The sequence below is a fragment of the Heloderma suspectum genome, chromosome 10 (genome assembly GCF_057233095.1).
Source record: "Heloderma suspectum isolate Gila_16-S chromosome 10, 16-S_ref, whole genome shotgun sequence".
NCBI classification, from domain to species: domain Eukaryota; kingdom Metazoa; phylum Chordata; class Lepidosauria; order Squamata; family Helodermatidae; genus Heloderma; species Heloderma suspectum.
Window position 1 is genome coordinate 6,403,792 of NC_139467.1, and position 20,297 is coordinate 6,424,088.

At 50.0% G+C, this 20,297-nt stretch overlaps 1 protein-coding gene across 4 annotated transcripts in view; it reads left to right on the forward strand.

Annotated features, from left to right (window-relative positions):
* The window catches only part of SARS2 (seryl-tRNA synthetase 2, mitochondrial), a 37,683-nt gene extending 18,246 nt beyond the window's left edge, over positions 1–19,437 (forward strand). For 2 of the 4 annotated variants that reach the window (XM_084814847.1, XM_084814850.1), the window contains 8 exons: positions 974–1,082; positions 3,074–3,119; positions 5,124–5,211; positions 9,463–9,575; positions 11,567–11,660; positions 13,159–13,251; positions 13,409–13,474; positions 15,578–16,511. In XM_084814847.1, coding sequence (XP_084670973.1) covers positions 974–1,082; positions 3,074–3,119; positions 5,124–5,211; positions 9,463–9,575; positions 11,567–11,660; positions 13,159–13,251; positions 13,409–13,474; positions 15,578–15,694 — 726 coding nt within the window. In that variant the 3' untranslated portion in view covers positions 15,695–16,511. Of the gene's footprint in view, positions 1–973; positions 1,083–3,073; positions 3,120–5,123; positions 5,212–9,462; positions 9,576–11,566; positions 11,661–13,158; positions 13,252–13,408; positions 13,475–15,577; positions 16,512–17,086 lie in introns of those variants that run through there. The other 2 variants (XM_084814848.1, XM_084814849.1) reach the window with 2 other exon arrangements.
* The last annotated feature ends 860 nt before the right edge of the window (positions 19,438–20,297 follow it).

Consider the following 20,297-nt stretch of genomic DNA (forward strand, 5'->3'; position numbering starts at 1 on the left):
GGCTGATGGGACTTGTAGGCCAAAACATCTGGAGGGCCACAAGTTTCCCGCTCCTGCCTACTTCGAGCTGAAGCCGGCTGCATGGCACAATATTGGATGGATGAGGGATTGGGGGGCAGAAGATGTGGTTTCCAGGCAGGTTTGCATCTTGCATCCTCCGGTCCTTATCCTTTTCTCGCTGCCCCCATCCCCCAAATCAAACGACTCCAGCCAGTTGAATACACCTCACTCTCCGCTTCCTAATTTGTGTGTGTCTTAAACTTGGGACCTGATCCAGCCAGGGCCCACACTAAAGAGATTAGAAGGTACCAGTGTGATTCAAGTCCACTTGTGTGAAAGAATGATATAGTTTATTGATAGAAAACGGTTGGGGATAAGAAAAGCAAAGAAAAGCTTACACACGCCCCTCAGCTTTCTGTAGCTGCTGCGGTTCTCTTGAAGTAACGGGCGCCATCCCAAGGAGCTGGTTATCTGAGCAGGTGGCGCACCTTCCCCCTCTCAGACGAGAACAGGTAACAGGCCAGTCTGCCTGTAACAGGCCAGACTGTCACAAGGCTCACACATCCCTCCCTCCCTTCACCAAGGAGGAGAAAGGGGGGGGGGGGCCTTTCTCTCTCAGCAGGAAAGACAGTTTCTCACAGCAAAGAAAGGAGCATCCTTATCAGCAGGAAAAGTACAAGCTGTGTTTAGCAGCTACTGTGCATTATCTAACTGTAGTGTTAGTAGCAAGAAGCGTGGACCTTCACTCTGCACCTGTGTGAACCAACTCTAATTTTGTAATAATTGCCAAGTGCCCCACCCAAAAAATATACGTATGCTGCTAGACGCTGCATGCGACTCTGTGCACGTTCACGCCGGACTCCTCTCCATTCCTCCATGACTAAACCCGGTACGGCAGATGTGCCCAAGGGGCCTGGTTGATGCCCTGAACAGTGTGCGCCCGCATGTGATGCCTGTGTCCTTCGCTTGCCAGGAAGGCTGCGGCATGCTTCCCGACGCTGGCCCCTCCAAGGTGTACAGCATAGACCCTTTGCGCTTTGAAGACCTGAGTCTGGCCGGCACATCCGAGGTCGGCGTTGCAGGTACCGCTAAAGGGGCCGAGTACTAACCTGTGCACAGGAAAGAAAGTGTCTAGAGTCCCTCCCCGAGATGCCCTCCTCAGTGGTGTGTGGAGGGAGAACCTTCCCGAGTTTGGGGTTGCTTTTTAAAACCATTTTTTGGTTATTAAGTTAACTTAATAAAAAATGTAATCATCACAGTATGAAAAGGGGGCAGAAGACAATGTGTACAAATAAGTTTTAGAAAAAAAACACACCAGAACATAGTGGTCAATGCAGTACAAAAAAAAATATGACCGAAAGAGGGACAGTATATATAGCAAAAATGAAGTAAACCTAAATGTCATTCTTTCCTAATCAGCATTGTTGGTTTTTCCAAAATGATTAATATTGAAGAGGTGGCTTCTTCTTATATCTGTGTTGATTCATAAAGGTAATCATTAGGGCAAATTAGGGGGCAAATTATGGCAAAGTATTAGGGCAAATTAGGGGGCAATCCAAAAGGCAAGTCAGGAAAGCGGGCGAATGGTCAAGCCCAGTGTTACCAGGCAAGTCTGCGGTTTCCGGAAGAGAGGTCTAAGGTGCAGCCGATGTCAAAACACAGATAAAGAGCCAGTGTGGTGTAGTGGTTAGACTGTTGGACTGGGAGCCAGGCGATCCAGGTTCTAGTCCCCACTCGGCCATGGAAGCTCACTGGGTGACTTTGGGCCCATTGTAGACTCTTAGCCCATCCTACCTCACAGGGTTGTTGTTGTGAGGATAAAATGGAGAGGAGGAGGATAATGTACGCTGCCTTGGGTTCCTTGCGAGAGGAAAAAGGGCAGGATATAAATGCAATGAATGAATAAATAAGTAAGCAGTCAGATACAATAAGCAGTCGAAGAAGCAGAGTCAAGCAGGAGTCCAAGGTCAGTAGTACGAAGGGTGCTGTTGTGCTCCTGTCCTGGTTGTGGGTTTCCCACATGCAGCTGATTGGCCCCTTTGCGAACAGAATGCTGGACTAGACTGAGCCCTGCTCTGATCCGCAGGGCTCTTCTTAGGTTCGGTCACAAGGCAAGGTGGTGGATGTACGACACTGGCGCTCGTCGGACGATGTTGTTCCAGCACTGGCTAGGCCGAAACCGAAGGCTTATGTAGCCAGAGCTCCACCCAGGGCTCAGCTGCAGGGCGCCACAGGTCCCCTGGCAAAAGTCCTCCTTGAGAGGAGGGCCTTGCTGCCGAGGGGTGCTCATTTGTAGTCGAGCGCTTCTTCGCGAAGGAGCCTGCCTGGCCTGCCACTTGGGCCATTGATGCTCAGGGGCAAGGTGGTCGCCCAGCCTCCTCCTCAGCTTGCCCCCTCCTGTGGGGACGGACCTGCTGTCATCTCCCTGAGGGCCCATGCTCCCCAGGTCTCCTGGCATGGCCGGCTGGCTCCTTGGCGTTGCCTGTCTGTGGGAGCTCTTGCTCCTCTTCAGAGGAGGATTCTTCCAGTGGGGGCCTGACAGCTGTGTAGGATAAAAAGAATCTAGTTTAACCAAGCTCCTCATTAAATGTGGCTTCAAACGAGTTGAAGGCCCATCACTGTTGAAGAAGATCCACGTCTAAAAGATAGCTTGCCATTTCTTTTTACCGAGTACCGTGAGCTTGGTATAAATCAGGCAAAAAAGCTTGCATGGATTTGTTTAGGGTTCTAGTGGAGTGTGGTTTGGGGTGGGCAGGCTGGGAATCCATGTAGTTAAAGGAGAGAGATGTCTTGGGCCTATGTAGGGAGGCGTATGACTTAGTTTATCCATGTCCACAGGCTCACGGGAGAGTAACGTTTAAATGTAAAAACAAAACTCTCCTGTGCTTCATTCGTATGAATTGGTAGCTTAAGAGGGCTCTGTCTTTCTCCCTGGGTGCAAAGTGTATATTAGAGGGGGTTGCGGGGAGAGAAAGAGAAGGATTGGGGCAGTGGGGAAGGGGGGAGAGGAATTGAGGAAGCATACCCCCATTTCTTTCCCAGATTCACTTCTCCTGCCTTTTGTTCCCACCAGGGTACTTCATGGATCATGCAGTGAACCTAAAAGACATACCAGTCAGGTGAGAAATTTCTGCCTGCTTTGGCGGAACGTTCAGGTGCTACTCTGCACGTGTTCAAAATTCCAAGCCTTGTATAATGTTGGCTGTGCAATTCTCCATTCCCAAGAGTTTCGGCTTTTGACTTGGTTTCCATGTAACAACACACCATAGTTTATTATAATTAATTAATTAATTACATTTCTATACTGCCCCATAGCTAAAGCTCTCTGGGCAGTTTACAAAAGTTAAAACTTTAAAATACAATATACAAAGTTTTTTTACATTTTACATAAAACATATGGGCAATATATACGAACAACATAGAACTAAAAACAACATTGAACTAAAAACAATTTTTTAAACATCGAACAATAATACAACACAGCTTAAAAACAGTATGCAAGAGTCAGCAAAACGAGCAAGAGTTCTAAACAGGGAAGGCCTGCTGGAATAATAGTCTTCAACGCCTGCTTAAAAACCGTCAAGGAGGTCAGCAGGTGCGTTTCAACCAGCAGGTCATTCTGCAACTGAGGGGCAGCAAAGGAAAAGATCCTCTGGCACGTGGGTGCCAATCTCACATTAGGCAGCCACAGCAGAGAGTCCTCAGAAGACCTTAGGTGGCAGACTGGGACCATTAATTAACTATGTTTCGTTGACTCGTGGGTTGTCGTTATGTGCAAACCCGGAACTATGGGTCAGTTATGGTTGTTAACCAAGAACAACCCACGAAGAGAGCCCATGGAGCCAGTTTGCATGATCGGCAGGCAGTTAACAAGCCACTGTGACTTGTTAACTACACTATGCGTGCCGATCACATACCAGGGGCATTTGGATAATTGCCCTCGGCTTGTGTCATGCGAACCCGGCCAGGGTGGCTTGTTACCCATGGCAACAAGCCACTCAGAACCCATGGCCCTGGTTGTTTAGAAGGCCATCAGCATGCAGGCAGCTTCATGAGGGTACTAGAGGAGAGATCCCTGCCCTGATGTGCTTACAGTAAAATTTGGTGCTTAAGACAATAGGGAAGGAGAGGGTTAATGGAGGCCAGGTTAATAGTAGGACTAACCTGTGAGTAAGCACCCATGGGTGACCCTTTTAAATGTGTTGTGTTGGTGGGCTAAAGCACCAGTGCCATTAAAGTGCTCTTTGTTAGCTCCCAAGTTGGGACTGTCTCATTTAAGTTGGTTGTAAGGAGCTCGAAGGTGCTCTTAACCATTTTGGAGTGACATCCAGATTTGCCCAGCCCACCTCGCTAACAGCAGCAGCTGGTGTCTGAGCAGAGGGAGACCTCGGGGCATGAGAGCCTTGGATCAGGGCTCGGTCATAGCTAGGCCTTTAGCCGTATGCCAGGCCTGAATACAGGGGGGATCACCTGCTTAAAAACAAGGCTTCCATTGGCATCCTTCTTTGTTTCCTTTTTGGCCCAAGCGAGCCTGTGATTCCTCCCCCCCCCCCCCCCGAAATGGCAGGGCTTTGTTGTAGAGGTCTTGCACAGTGAGCACGGCGTGTTCTCTTGCATTTAAAATATAGAGATGTTTTGCACCCTGGCTATCTAAACTCTTCACCCAGAACAGCTGGGTTCTGTGCCATGTAGGCATTTTGTAAATTGAGCTGGTTTTGCAAAATTTTGCTGAACCTTCTCCCTTTTTTTTTTTTTTTGCTATTTTGTGTAACTTCTTCTGGTTTTGCTAGATGGGGTGAGAAGCAAGGAGCTGTGCAGGGCAGTGGACCCCCTTCTCCTCCCCAACTACTGGTAATCTTACCTGGCCACCTCTCTGGCGTCTGAGGTTTCATCGAGCCTATCTTTGCATCCATGAGAGCTAGAAACTTGTCCATTTAAATGAAAGTTGAGATTTTTCAGGAAGCTAAAGTTTGCTCTGCCTCACCATGTTTTGTGTGCTGCGATGAAAATGATGCATATCCACACACAATGAGAGCCTGCTGCATTTTTTCTCGCTGCCTCCCACCCCAAATTCCTCTTGACCATCAGCTGATCGGTTGTCATATCTCCTTCTGCCTTGGCAGGACGGTGTGTTCCAGCACGTGCTACAGAGCTGAGACTGATACCGGCAAGGATCCGTGGGGGCTGTATAGAGTGCATCAGTTCACCAAGGTGAGGACTGTTTGAACCAAGGTTTGATGTCTAAGTATTTATTACTAGCTGATAGACCCGGCGTTGCCCAGGATGTAATTTTGTCATAGGCACTATTTGTTAGAAATACATCAAGGTGAGTTCACGCTTCTCGGAAAGGCCCCATAAAAAAGGTGGAAGGTTGAATCCACCAGACTTGATTAAAAAAAGCACAACAATCATAATGAGCAGCTTGAATAAAACCACTACTAAAAATGCAAGAGACTGAATCTGTAAGCACCACTACAGTATAATCCACACTGAATCTCATACCGCTATTAAAATGTTCAACAGAGGCTTCCTTGCTGGATGTTGCAGGAAGAGGGGAGAGAAACCAAATGCTCCATGCAGTCAGAAAAGAAACCATGAGTAAAGGGGGGGGGGGGGGACAAACGGCGGCCAGCCAAGCCAAGGTGAAGGAAGTCAGAGTGAATGGGAGAGAGACCAATAGAATGAAAGATGGCCAATGGGATGGCCGGTAGCTGAAATCAGAAACCTGGCCTGCGCCAGGACTGAGAGGGTGTACCTGTTAGTAAGGGAAAGTATAGACAAAGTAATAATGTAACCCAGTGACTCCTGTCATACACTCCGGCAAGTGAGAATGTGAACTAAAAGCAGCAGCAACTCTAGGGCCCAAATGGCAGCCTCAGTGGCCCCTGCAGTGTGATTAGGCCCAGGGCAGCTGTCTTAGAGATGGCTCTGCAGCCAGCCACAGCCACACAAACCCAAAAATCTTCAGTTCAGCTACACGTAAAACTCCGCTATTTTGCCCTTCATTTTGCAGTCACCTTCTCAGTTCCCCCCAGTTCACTCTTTTATGAATAAATCCCTAAGTCTCCACTCCACTGTGTCATCCCAGCCCCTCAGGCAGGCGAGCGCACACCGCACCACATCTCACATTAGTGTTAATCACACACTACTAACAGATACATCTGGCATTGAAAGGGGTAAAGATATGTAACACCAACTTGCTTGCTCGCTGGATATTGCAGGAAGAGGGGAGAGAAACCAAATGCTCTGCGCAGTCAGAAAAGAAACCATGAGTAAAGGGCGGGGAGGGGGGGACAAACGGCGGCCAGCCAAGCCAAGGTGAAGGAAGTCAGAGTGACTGGGAGAGAGACCAGTAGAATGAAAGATGGCCAGTGGGATGACTGGGAGCTGAAATCAGAAACCTGGCCTGCGCCAGGACTGAGAGGGTGTACCTGTTAGTAAGGGAAAGTATAGACAAAGTAATAATGTAACCCAGTGACTCCTGTCATACACTCCGGCAAGTGAGAATGTGAAGTAAAAGCGGGAGCAACTGCAGGGCCCAAATGACAGGCTCAGTGGACCCCTGCAGTGCGATTACGCCCAGGGCAGCTCCCCCTTATTCCCTGCATTACAAACGGCCCTGCAGCCAGCCACAAACCCACGCACAATTTTTGACTTTTATATATATAGAAGATTCCGTTTATATCCTGCCCTTTTTCTTCTTGCAAGGAACCCAAGGCGGCTTACATGGTCCTCTGCCTCTCCATTGATAGCCTTATTCTCCGTGAACTTGTCTAATCCCCTTTTTAAAAAACTTCCCACGTTGGTGGCCATCACTGTGGCCTATTTGTATTTATTTGTTACATCTCTGTCCCACCGTTTTCCCTTCAAGGAGCCCAAGGCGACATATACGATCCTCCTCCTCTCCATTTTTATCCTCACAACTGGCCCAAAGTCACCCAGTGAGCTTCATGCCCAAGTGAGGACTAGAACCTGGATCTCCCAAGTCCCAGTCTAACACTCTAACCACTACACCACACTGGCTCTCAGCTTAACGCTGTTAAACTGGAGAGGGGGCAGTTGTGGAAGGCTCTGCAGCATGGATGTATCTTGCGATGGCGGGGTGGCGGTGGGTTGAAAGGAAATTGATACCTTGCAAAGGACAACCAGGTCACCAAGCTTGCTGTGTGATTCCATGCAAGTGTAACCTCTGCTTATGCAGGTTCTGTAGGGCCAAACTGAAGTACTTTGGCCACATAATGAGAAGACAGGATACCCTGGAGAAGATGCTGATGCTAGGGAAAGTGGAAGGCAAAAGGAGGAGGGGCCGACCAAGGGCAAGGTGGATGGATGATATTCTGGAGGTGACGGGCTCGACCTTGGGGAAGCTGGGGGTGGCGACGGCTGACAGGAAGCTCTGGCGTGGGCTGGTCCACGAAGTCACGAACAGTCGGAAGCGACTGACCGAATAAACAACAACAATGGGGCCAAATTAGAATAAAACTTGCAAAGATATAAACTGAGCAAACATGTCTTCAGTAAAAATCACAGTTCTGCAAAAACGTACAGCGGTTGCCGCAGTACAAATAAATGCAACAAATGGGCGTTCTGAGTGAATTCTTGCTTGCACCTTCGCTGTTAGCCAGTCCCAGTGTTTCTGCGGTTCCACAAGGTGCTGGGCGCTTCAGTAGCCTTTTGTATATTCGTTATTAGTAGTATTAGTATTCCTGAATAGATTTATGTAAAGCTTAAGGTCTTATCCCTGCAGTAACAATACAAATAATGCCAGAGATGTAGAAATGATTCCCCTTACAATTCAACTATACCCAAATATCAGTTTAGTTTACCTTATACAAGGTGATAAGAGCCCACAAGTATTCATCGGTTCTCCGGCATTCCGCTTCCCAGCATTCAGAACAAGCTGACTCTTTTCCTCCTAAGTCTCCCCTGAGCAAGGACTCTACCCCTAAGGGACTCAACCCTCCACTTCATAGGGTTTACACAAGCACAGGAAATGCGTGACATCCGAAACTGGACACACCTTTGAGGCTCTTTGCTTTCACTTCAAAGCAGGTTTCTAGCCCATAGGCCATGCCTGGGCAAATCTCAGAAGAGAGGGGTTGGCCTGTCAGGATTTCCCATTGTGTAAACATTAGAAGAGCCATGCTGGATCAGACCAAGGTCTATCTAGTCCAGCGTTCTGTTCACACAGTGGCCAACCAGTTGCTCACACAGACCTGCTTTGCACATAACGATATCCCGGAACAGGTTGAGTATGGGTTGTTGTTGAATCATGGGTTGTCGTTATGTGCGAACCCTGCACTGTGGTTTAGCTTTGGGTTGGTAACCACAAACTATGGGTTGTTAACCACGGGATGCCTCAAACCGACGCCCATTAATAAAGTATATTCTCTTGTTGGCATTGCTCCACCTAAGATTAGAAGGGAAGTAGAAGCAGATGCCAAAAGAACTAAGCAAGAGACTGACTCTCGTCACCCTTTGAGCAGATATATTCCCCCAATTCGTCGACTTAGATCTAGAAAATCTTCATGTTAAGAACTAATATACTAGAGGGGACCCAAGAACAGAATCAGATAAGTAAATGGAGGAATGAGTGTACCGACTTGAGTATTTTAACGAAGGAAGAAATGGCCGCTGGAAATACTGTCCCTTATATAGTTTGGAGGACAATGAATAGGATGAGGGTGGGGATACCAAGGTGTAAGACAAATGTATTTAAGTGGGGGTTGCTGGTTGATGACAATACATTATGTGAATGTGGAGAAACCCAACACCCAGCGCATCTGATGGTGTGTCGATTACTGCCGGAATCTTGTACTGTTGACTAATCTACAGCAAGCTAATGACAAAGCTGTGGTGGTGGCTACATTTTGGCAGAGCAAAGTTTGATCTGGACACAAAATAAATTAATAAATAACCATAAACAACCCAGAGTTCACAACCCAACAACAAACCGTGGGTTCGCTTCCTGGGTTGTCACGGTTGGCAACCCAGAGTTAAACCATAGTGCAGGGTTTGCATGTAACAACAACCTGCGATTTAACGACAACCCATACTCAGCCCGTACTCTGGGTTGAACCAGGCTACAGCGTTGTTGGGGGTGGAGGGGGGTGTTTCAGCACTGGCATAGGTCCCTGCTTTCCATGACTACTGGGCACAGAATAAGAGATGAAGACTTTATGTGGGCCTCAGAAGTAGCTTCTGTTGCTGCAAAATTTGGGTCACCTTGAAGTAGATGGGGGTATAGGGTAGTGATCTGGTACTGCAGCTTTCTACAACCTGGTGTCCTCTGGATGCGTTGGACTGCAGCTCCCATCATTCCAGTGGGAGGCACCAGGTTGCGGAAGGTGGCTGTCTGTTAAGCCTATGGAGTAGGGCGCGGGTGGATCCAGCTCGCTCTCCTCTTCCATTCCCCTGCCACCATAGCTAATGAGCTTCTCTCTCGCTGTCTCTCCCTCCCAGGTGGAGATGTTTGGGGTTACTGCTAACGAGACTGGGTTGGAGAGTACGGCCTTGCTGGAGGAATTTCTGGCTCTACAGAAGGAGATCTTCTCAGAGCTGGGGCTACACTACAAGTGAGGAGATATGCGCGACTCCCGGTGGTAGCCATGAGATCTGTGCTTGCGTTTGCCTTGGGGCATGCGTGGATCGTGTTGTCTTGGGGCGGGGGGCACTGCTGGGCCAGCCAGGGAGCGCACTGGCCCCACCAGGTTCTACTTCAGCTCCACGGTGGAGGGTATATTTTTATTATTTATCACATTCCTATACCGCCCCATAGCCGAAGCTCTCTGGGCGGCTTGCAAACATCAAAACTTCAAAATACAATATGCAACGTTTAGAAGCCATTTACATAAAAGCACACAGACAATATATACAAACAACATGTAACTAAAAACAATTTTTAAAGAATCCAACAATAAAGCAACACAGCTTGAAAACAGTATACAGAAGTCAGCAAAAGGAACAAGAGTTCTAAAAAGGGTACTATTATTTATATGTATGTGCATATTTACTTAAAATATTTATATCCCACCTTTGTGCCACACAACAGGCCTCCAAGGCAACTTAGGTGAAAAGGGAATTAACACAAAACAAACGTTTCCGTTTGGAGGGGAAAAAGTGTTGGCTGGAAAAGAATTGCGACGGCTTAAAGGTTCCACCGGGACAGCGTGGGGAAATGCCGTCCGTCACTCCGCTGACACAGTCTCGTCCCTGGGGCGGGGGCACATCTCCTTGGGCAGCGGGGAGCCTGCATCTCCTGGCTCTCCTAGCAGCAGCAGGGACTCAGTCAGTGGGACTCAGGAGGGCCCCTCTCGTCAAGCCAGGCCACTGACCCACCTCGCTCAGACTCCCCTGCGCGACTGGCAGCTGCTCTCCAGCATGGCCTTCGCCACCCCGGTGCCCTCCAGATGTCCTGTCTCAGACTGCAGCTCCCATCATCCCAGTGGGAGGGCACCAGGCTGGGGAAGGCTGCCCTTTGGTCTTAGGCAGGGGCCTCTCCCAGCCCTACCCTACCCAGAGAAGCCAGGAATGGAACCTGGGACCTTCTGCACGCAAAGCGTGCGCTCCGCCATTGAGCTCTGTCCCTTCCTCAGCGAGGGGAGGGTCATGTGAACTGCCCACTCCCCGGGCCTTGCGTGTTAACGGCTGCCGCTCCAGCGGCTGGTGCAGTGGTGAGAGTGCTGGCCTGGGAGCCGGGAGATCCGGGTTCTACTCCCCACTCAGCCATAGAGGCTCACTGGGTGACTTTGGGAGGGTCACAGACTCTCAGCCCAACCTACCTCACAGGGTTGTTGTTGTGAGGATAAAATGGAGAGGAGGAGGATAATGTAAGCCGCCTTGGCTTCCTTACAAGAGGAAAAAAGGCAGGATATAAATGCAATCAGTCAATGCCTGCAGTGGTCTCTCCTTCACCCTAACTGTGTTTATTCCTCAGAAGCACCCAGGCCCTTTTACTTCCATCACAGTCCCCTCCCCAAGGCTGTTGCAGAATCGTCTCCTCCTCCTCCCTCTGCCCCCCCCCCAAGAAATCCCTCCTCCAGCTCCTGCTTGCCGGCCTCCCCAGCTCCCTCTGCGGCTGACGTGTTTGGCGATCAGCACGTTCTTTCTCTAGCGCGTATTCTCCCAGGCCTCCGTCGGCACTTGGGCTGGCTAACCAAAGGCAGTGAGGAATTGCATTAAAATCCGGTATAAGGTAACTTTTGGACGAGGCCAAGGAGAATGGAAGTGAACCCCTTAAAAACGAATAACATCATGGGTGTTCTTGGACAGCAGCAGCTGCTCTGGGGCGAAAGGGAGAAGAAGTGTCCACAGCCAGACACCATGCAAGTCCAGGCTAGCCCCGGGGCTCCCGGCATCATTTCGGGCGTCTTGTGGGAGGGCCTCGGAGGAGCAAAACCGCTCGTAAGCGCAGCCAGTTGCCCCCCTGCCTCCCAGTAGCAACAAGAGCCACCCGAGAGGGGCGTATTGGCTCCACATCCTGATTGGCCAGCCAAGATGGCGGCAGGGCATGGGCAGCTCTCATGGCTGCATCCTCGACGGCTGACTGGTCTCTCTTTCCGGGCAGGGTTCTGGATATGCCCACGCAGGAACTGGGCCTCCCTGCCTACCGGAAATTCGACATTGAGGCCTGGATGCCAGGCCGGGGCAAGTACGGAGAGGTGAGTGGGGCCCGTCTGCTGGGTTGAAACGATGGCACATTCCTTATACAAGTACACCCACCTGGGCATCCCTGGTACAAGGGCCACCCAGCCCGAAACTGGAAGAACCCTTTGGGAGAGCCCAATGGTTCCTTCCAGTCTCATCTAGAGAAAAGCTGTACATTAGGGTGGCCAGCAATGCTTGGGGGTTTTGTTTACACCGTCAGGATTCAGGAGCTACTTTCCTGGGCCATGAAGGTTGCCTGTCTTGAAGAATGCCCTGCTCCTTGCCCTCCTTCGTGGGACTCCCCCCATGTACTGAGATTTGGTAGCTGGCTACTCATGTTCAGGCCTCTTCTGTAGTGGCCCCGAACTTCTGGAATGCCCTCCCTAGGGAGGTCTGCCTGGCGCCTACTATGCTAACTTTGGTGCTAGGCAAAGACCTTCTTTATTCTCCCAGGCCTTTCAAAAGCATTTTTAACTGCCGCTTGTTTTATTTTTAATGATATGTTTGCTGCTGTGTTTGAAAATTGCTTTTTCCATGTTTTAACTATGTGGATATTGATCCCTTCTTTTAACACTATTTGAAATTGCTGCTGCTTCTACTTTTAAACATATTTTAATGTGTTTTTGTCCTAGATTTGGCTCTATTTGCTTTTATTTTGCATGTTGCCCTGAGAGCTTTGGCTATAGGGTGATGCATACATTTCATTTCTTTTATTATATTTCTATACCACCCCATACCAAAGGTCTCTGGGCAGTTCACAGAAATTAAAAACTGTTAAAATACATTATACAACCATTTGCATAAAAACATATAGCACACATATGTAGCTAAAAACACTTTCTTAACAGTCAACCAAAGATAATCCAGGACCTCATTATATGCTGCCAAATGCCTGATAGAAGAGGGCAGTTTTAACCTGGTGCCGAAAAGATAACAATGTTGGCACCAGGTGGGCCTTGTCGGGGAGGTAATTCCGTATTTGGGGGGCCACCGGCAAAAAGGCCCTCTCCCTTGTTGCCACCCTCCAAGCCTCCCTTGGAGGAGGCACCTGGCCAAGGGCCTTACTTGCTGAACGCAGTGCACGAGTTTGTTCATTGAATGAATGAATCGAATAAATTAAGTGAATAAATGAAACGTCACACATAAGAAAACACCCCTTCTGTTTCCTTACTGAAAGATGGCCAAGTCAAGAGCCCAGAAGCAGCTCTCCACCCCACCCCGGCCACCCACTGCTCCATTGTCTCCAACTGCATTGCTTTATTTCCCCCCACCCCCTGTTCACTTATTTGCAAGCTGGCAAAGGGGCGCACCGCCTTGGATGTGCCGTTGGGCTGGGAGTTAAAGTCGCCCCTCAGCTATGTCCCAGAATGCTGGCTCTGACCCACCCAGTGTTGTCGGACCCATGGAGAGTTGAGCCATTGAGAGTTGACTTTTTTGAGGTTGCCCAGAGGGCTCTAGCTTGACTTCTCTGCCTCGACAGCCACGGTTCATTCTTCCTTTCCCCCCTGCCAGATCTCCAGTGCCTCCAACTGCACAGACTACCAGAGCCGGCGGTTGAATATCATGTACTACAACCAGGAAGGGCAGCTGTCTTATGCGCATACGGTGAGCCTGGTTAGGGCAGGCCCTGGGTCTACACCCTGAAAATAGGGGTGGGTGGGGTGGAGGAAAGGAGGGGAGCTCCCTTATTAATGATCTGTCCTTTTGCTACTTAACCTGGTGGCCCCAGACCTCTCACAGCACCCTCTTGATTCTCTGACAGGTCAACGGCACAGCCTGCGCCATCCCCCGGATGCTCATCGCCCTTATAGAGTCCAACCAGTGCAAGGTTTGTGTTTGGTGTTATCAAATAGGGCTCTGTGGGTGGGGTGCTTTAAAAAGATACCCAGATTCTGCAATGTGAAAAGAGCAGAGAAATGCGCACGCGAGTGCTTACGTTGCACAATTCTAGCCGTGCGAGGAGAGTCAAAGGGCTTGGAGAGGAATTGGAGCCCCTTTGCCCTGAGTGCTGGAAGTTCAGGTCAGCCTCCCTCTGACATCACCAGTCAGAGCCCCCCCTCCCCCACCCACACACATTCTTGAAGACTTCTGTGCATCCCCCCTTCTCCTCAAATCAAGTCTAGCCCTCATGAACATGGAGATTTTATTCATTTATTAATTTCGATTTGTATACCGCCCAACTGGCATATGCATTTGGGATACCTTACAATCATAAAACCAAACAACAACACAGCAACAAAAAACCCCAACAACAGTAAAAGTATTAAAATAATACAATATTAAGCATTAAAAACATTGCAAAATATTAAAAATGTTGAGGAGCCAGCTGTAAAATTAATAACCAAGCAACAGATTAAGGATTAAATGTCTGCTTAAAGAGGAAGGTCTTGACCTGGCTTCTAAATGCATACAATGAAGACAAGATGTATGCAATGGCGATAAGATGCCATTCTTTGTTCTGCCTGGCTACTTTTTCCTCTCATGTGGCCTTCAAAATAGGCTTCTCTGTTTAGGCATCCCGACGTGTTTTCACTTTAAGTGTATCTCTTCCTCCTATCTCTTCCGCCATACAAAATAAAGACATAAATCACTTCTGTCCACAATCAAGAATCACCCTCGCTCATTGCATCTGGGAAAGTTGCCCTAGTGTGCCGGAATGCAGAATTTGGGTTTTCCGGCAGAAAGAGAAGCATAAGGGAGTTTGAACAGTCTCAGTTTGGCCACCCGGTCACGCTCATAAATCGCCGCTGGCTTGCACCATTGTGGCCTGCTCCTCCAGTCGTCCTAGAGGGGGTAGGAAGCCAGCCAAAGAGGAGAGAGGGAGGGAGCATGCTTGGGTCAAAGTGAAGTTCCTTATCGAAGCTCAGCTTGGAAAGAGAGCCATCGCAGGTGAGAAGCCTTGTGTCCTATTCTCAGACTGGAAAATAGAAGGGAGTGGCTGGTGGTGGCTACTCGGTAGAGGAGCAAAAGACTCTGTACATGCACATGGGTACTGTTGACTTTAACACAGCTGCAGAGGAGTTGGCCTAGCGGAGTGGTCAAGAGAGTGGACTGTGAGCCAGGAGTTCCCTAGCTCGACCTTTGCTTCGGCTACTGGCCTTAGGCCAGCCAGCGGCGTCCGTCCCACACCTGCAGCATGGGGACAATACTGAATTGCTGTGCGGGGCTTTGTGGCTTAGTGAGGATCAGCCTGGCCCCCACCCTGCTGCCCTGCAGACGTGCTGGACTGCAACTCCCACGTGTTGGACTGCAGCTCATAACTCGCCGTCGGCTGTGGCTGGCTGGGAATCGGGCTGGGTGCATGAGCGATGGCCGAGGTCGCGAGGATTCTGCAAACCTCGTCTCGCCGCTCTTCTTGTCCCGATTCCGGTTCACGTTCATAGTCGCTGCTTGCTCTGCACGAATGAGGAACTCACGCGAATTGAGCAGCAATTGAACGGGAGATTTGCACAAATCTCCCCAAATTTCCTCCTTAGACGAAAGCCGGGCTGATTCAGTCTGCTGAGGAAACGTGCGCAAATCGAACTGGGAATTGGAAATGAGATGCCTTTGACAGTTTGCGAATATTTTCGGTGGGCTCGTGCTCGGGGCCTCGAACGGGGCATGCTGATGTGTTTTGCGAGCAGAAACAAAATTCTCATACATCTCGAGCTGGGAATGATGGGAGCTGCAGTCCAAACCATCTGGAGGGTACAAAGAGGGGGAAGGCTGCTTTAGATTTTTCTAAGAGCTACATAAATGCAACTTATTCATCCACTCCAGGACTGAACCACATTCTGGGGCTAAGGCCTGGTGCACCCTGTGAACATCAGATGAATCCCAGAGTAGTCCTGTGTCCACCTTGTTCTATGGTGCATACAGGCCAGAAAGTGGTACTGGGCCTGCACAGTGTCCTAACCCTGCTCTGCCTTTGTTCCTTTCCTGTCCCCAGGATGGCAGCATTCGAGTGCCAGAGGCCCTCCAGCCGCTGATGGGCACCGAGGTGATTGTCAAGCCCAGCTATGCCCCGTTGAAATACATTGGTCCAAACCAGCCCAAGAAACGCTGAACCGGCGGCCGCAGGTGCAGGAGCGCCCTGGGAAGCCCGAGATGATGGAGACCTGGACGAGGGGTGGACAAGCCCTCTGGTTGCAAGGCTGCAGGGCTGCTGCCGTGTGTCGCTCACTGGGGTGGCTTTGGAAGCGGGGCTGGAATGCTGGAGTGAGGGAACCTTTACCCACACCACATGGGACCTGTAGTTCTGAAGGGCTCTCACTGTCTTCTTTGGGCATGGCAAGACACAGCTAAAAATATCAGACATTCTTTCCAAGATTATCTCAGCATTTCCAGGAGGGCTGTGTCCCGGTGGCTTGTAGAACCCCTGAGACACAACATGTGATTTGGGCCAGGTGCAGGAGGGGGGCACTGGGTTGCCCTCCCGCTGCTCCTGAGACCTTGTGACGCCTGATTAGTCGGACTCCAACTTCTCTCCTTTGCGACATTCTCTTTGTCCTAAGCACCTGCTCCACTTTGGTGGGGAGTGGGGAGGTGTGGTTGCCTTCCAGTCCTTGTGAGGTTATACTTCTTAAGCGCTCAGAACTGTCGATGAAACGGAGAAGACGTTCGTTCACACAATAAAGGTCCCGAATGCAAGCAGTAAAGTTCTTGGATGCCGCTCTTCTCCGGATTATGCGGGAGCTTAGCCAGTCCAATCACAGGGTCCTCCCAACAGCGTCAAGCCGTGTGTGCCCTGCTCCTAACTTGCAACAGAACACTGCCCTGAAAGTTGCACCGCCCAGGTGGGGCATGTGTATATGCTCCGGTCCCCGCCCCCATTGATTTTCTGCACCAAGAAAAGAAACTCCTAAATTACAAAAATTGACTAGATTTGCGTAATGTTGATGTTGCTAGTTATGGAGAAGGGTGATGGGAGTTGTAGTCTAACACAGCTGTAGGTTGGGTGCCATAAGGGCAAGGAACTTGCTTTTCTCCCCACCCCCCTCTTTTTTAGTCCTTAATTCTCAGGAACTTTGTGTCAGATTCTATAGACGTTCTGCAGTCCTTCAGAATTGCAGCATATGCACAACCCCCCCTGTGCTGTTGTTACCTTCGTAATGGAATAAGCTGCTAGGGCAGGGACAGGGACCCTGTGGGCTGACAGCTGCTGTGAATTACAGCTCCCATCAGCACCACTGCCAGTGGTCAAGGAGGGTGAGAGATGTGATCCACAACAGCTGGAAACGTGCACCTTTCCTGTCCCTGCACCAGTCCTTCCCTGCCTAATGATGGCTTAGGGTGCAATCCTGTGCATGTTTAGGCAGAAAATAGTGCTACAACTCCCAGCATGGGGCCTCCTGGCTGGGGGCTCCTGGGAATTGTAGGACTTTTTTTGTCCCAACATGCATACGATTGTGCCCTTCATCACCATTGACCTAAGAGTTCCCTGGTTCTTCCTCTGCAGGGGTCTGGTGCCATTTTTTCTCAAGACTGAAGAGGGGCGTCTTTGCCAAGGTTTTCCCCAGTAAAGATGCATTCTTACAAAATGTCAACACGCTCACCTTCTTGATGCGAAGAAGAGACTTGCAGGAGTTTGTGGCTCCTCCCGAGATGGGAGGAAGAGATGGAGTGGACGATGTAGGTTATAGTTGGTAAGGTGGCGAGGTTGGTCAACATTTCCTACCTCTAGTTGCTAGAGTCTAGTGGTTACAGTGGCCACATTTCTCACTCACCTTATTATTCCTGTGCTTTTGACAGCAGCTTGTACCATAGAAAGGAAGCAGGTGAAGTTTAGAACCATAGATTTGGAAGGGGCTTTGGAGGTCAACTAGTCCAAACCCCTTCTTGATGCAGGATGCAACTAGAGTGTCCCTGCCAGATGGCCATCCAACAAAGCAGAGCCCGCCACCTCCCAAAGCTGTCTGTTCCACTGCTAAATAGCCCTTTATGGTTAGGAGGTTTTCCTTAATGTTTAGCTGAAATCTGCATCCCCGCAATTTCCACCCATCGGTTCAAGCCCTGAACACTGGAGCAACAGAACAAATCTCCATCTTCTGCATGACAGCCTTTCAGATAGTTGAAGACTGCTATCTTTTCTCCCTTAATCTTCTCCAGGCTTAACATACTCTGCTCTTTCAACCGTTCCTCACAGAACTTGGTTTCCAGACCCTTCACCATCCTGGTTGCTCTTCTCTGGACACACTCCAACTAATCAAAGTCCTTAAAATGTGGTACCCAGTACTCCATACAGCTCCAGATGTTTCAGGCCTGGAGGTATTTCCTTTTCCTCCAAGACATCTGTGTAATTCATCCTCCACGTTGAACTATAATTCCCATCATCCCCAGCTTTCTGGTTGTGGAAGGCCAGTGTCATTTCCATATGATAGGCTGCTATTAATGGCACAAGAACAATATCCACGGCCAAAGGAGGTCACCATCTTTTTCTATAGTAATATTCAAAATAACAATATTCAGTTATTGCCCCCTGCTTTGCGCAAATAACATCTTTTGTTGCATTTCTGGCATAGTCAGTTACAAAGAGCTCAGGTCAGGTGAGAGCCAGTCCCAGTCAGATCAAGACTATACTGGGCTGGAGAAGGACCCACTGTCTGGACTTGGTCCAAGACAGGTTCATATATCTTAAGGCAGGGTTGGAGAAGTAGTGGCCTGACAGCTAGTGTTGTTGGACTCCAACTCCCGTGAGCCCCAGCCAGCATGGCTGATGGCCAGGGATGATGAGAGGTGGAGCCCCAATTAAATCTGGAGTGCCATGGGTTCCCCACCCTTGGCGTGAGGCCTTCATCTGTAGAAACAACAAAATGTCCCCTGTGGCGTCTTAAAAAGGCAGCAGGTGAGAGGCTCAGCCTATGCCTTGGCCATACGCCTCACAGTGGGGGTGGCACCGAGCAGCTGGGTTTAGTCCTCACTTAACGGGGATACTTGGGAAGCTAAGATGGCGGCACTAACCCCAGCTGTCTGGAGCTCAGCAGCCCACAGCTTTCGGGCTCCCTTCCCAGGGAGATGTGTACGGCCTCATCGCTAGTAGGTTTTGTTTAAAAAAACCCAACCTTGAAGGTCAATTTATTCCAGCCTGCACTTGGTGTTTCAGAACCATCTGCTGCTGTGAGCGTGCGCCCTTAATTGTGATGTGCATGTTCACGTTTGTCAGGGCCAGCCCTACCATTAGGCAGAGTGAAGCAATCGCCTCAGGTGGCAGATGCTGGGAGGCAGCAGCAAGGTGTTGGAGGACAGTTCTGTGTGCCGTGCGGCCTGCTCCGTGCCCCCTAAGTTAGCCTGCTGCCTTCAGGTGATGTGGAGGATCCACACCGAATCATAGAATTGTAGGGTTGGAAGGGGCCTATAAGGCCATCGAGTCCAACCCCCTGATCAGTGCAGGAGTCCAAGGGCCTTGGATAGGCCCTGTAGAGTCCTGACTGAAACCCGGAGCAGATTCACCGCCCCACTGGCATGGGAGCCAGCAGCCTCCACTGACTGAGCCAACCGCCTTTGGGTGGATCACCCTCTGTTGCTTGTCAGCAACCAGATCTCCCGGTAGCACCAGCTGTCCTAGGCAAGAGCCGACCTCTGCCAGGTGTGTGAAGCGATTGCCTGCCTGACACGCCTGCCTAGCAAGTCAGTTGCAAGGCAGAACGCCCCATGCGTGGCTTCTAAAAATACCCCCGCTACAAAAGAGATGGCAGGCGAAAGAGAAAGGGCGCCAGGCGGCGTTGGCCCTACCTGGCGGAGTGTTGGAGACCGCTGCTCTGTAAACTGCTTTCTTTTCCCAGCATATGCAGAGCAGGTGAGGCAATATGTAAAAAGAAAAGAAAACGTTGGACCAGCTGCAGTCAGAAAGGCTGGCAGTGAACCCTTCCGAACTTCCACAAGACCCTTCTTTCAGTAGGAGTGTTGGAATAATATAGAATATATTTAAGGCCCCGTCAGTGGATGGAGGCCTTGACAACCAGAAATCATAGTTCTCTGCCCTGAGGAGCTTCCAATCTACATTTGGAGGATGGGGGAGCTGGCAGGAGGATGGAACAAAAGGTAATGTGCAGGTAAGTGATGACCTAGGCCAGCCTTCGCCAACCTGGGGTTCTCCGGATGTCTTGGACCGCAACTCCCAGCATCCTGGGAGTTGCAGTCCTACACATCTGGAGAGATTGGTGACGACACCTAGGATCAAGGCAGGCAGTGACTTGTCAGGGAGTAAGTGTTAGAGGCCAATCAGGTAGGCTTTGGGGAGGAATTTGAAGGCACTGCTGCACTGGAAGGCACTTGTAAACATAACAAGATTCTAGTCCTCAATGTTGCTGAAGTAGGAGGAATTTGGACACTCACCAAATTCAAGACATGGCAAGTGTCCAAATTCCTCTCAACTAAGGGTCTTCTGAGGTTGAGGGGTCCTCTGAGGTGCCCAAATTCCTCTGAAATGAGGGGGTCATCTGAGGTTGAGAGAGTATCTTGTGATTCAAAGGTGGGAGCTCTTTGATGCAGCCCAGGCTCCAGACCAGCCTACCCCAACCTGGTGCCCTCCAGATGTGTCAGAGACTACAAGTCACGGCTGGCTGGGGATGATGGGAGCTGTAGTCCAACACATCTGGAAGGTGCCAGGTTGGAGGGAGGTTTGTCTCTTCTTTGATGCCTAATCTCTCCACCCACCCCACCGCCCCTGC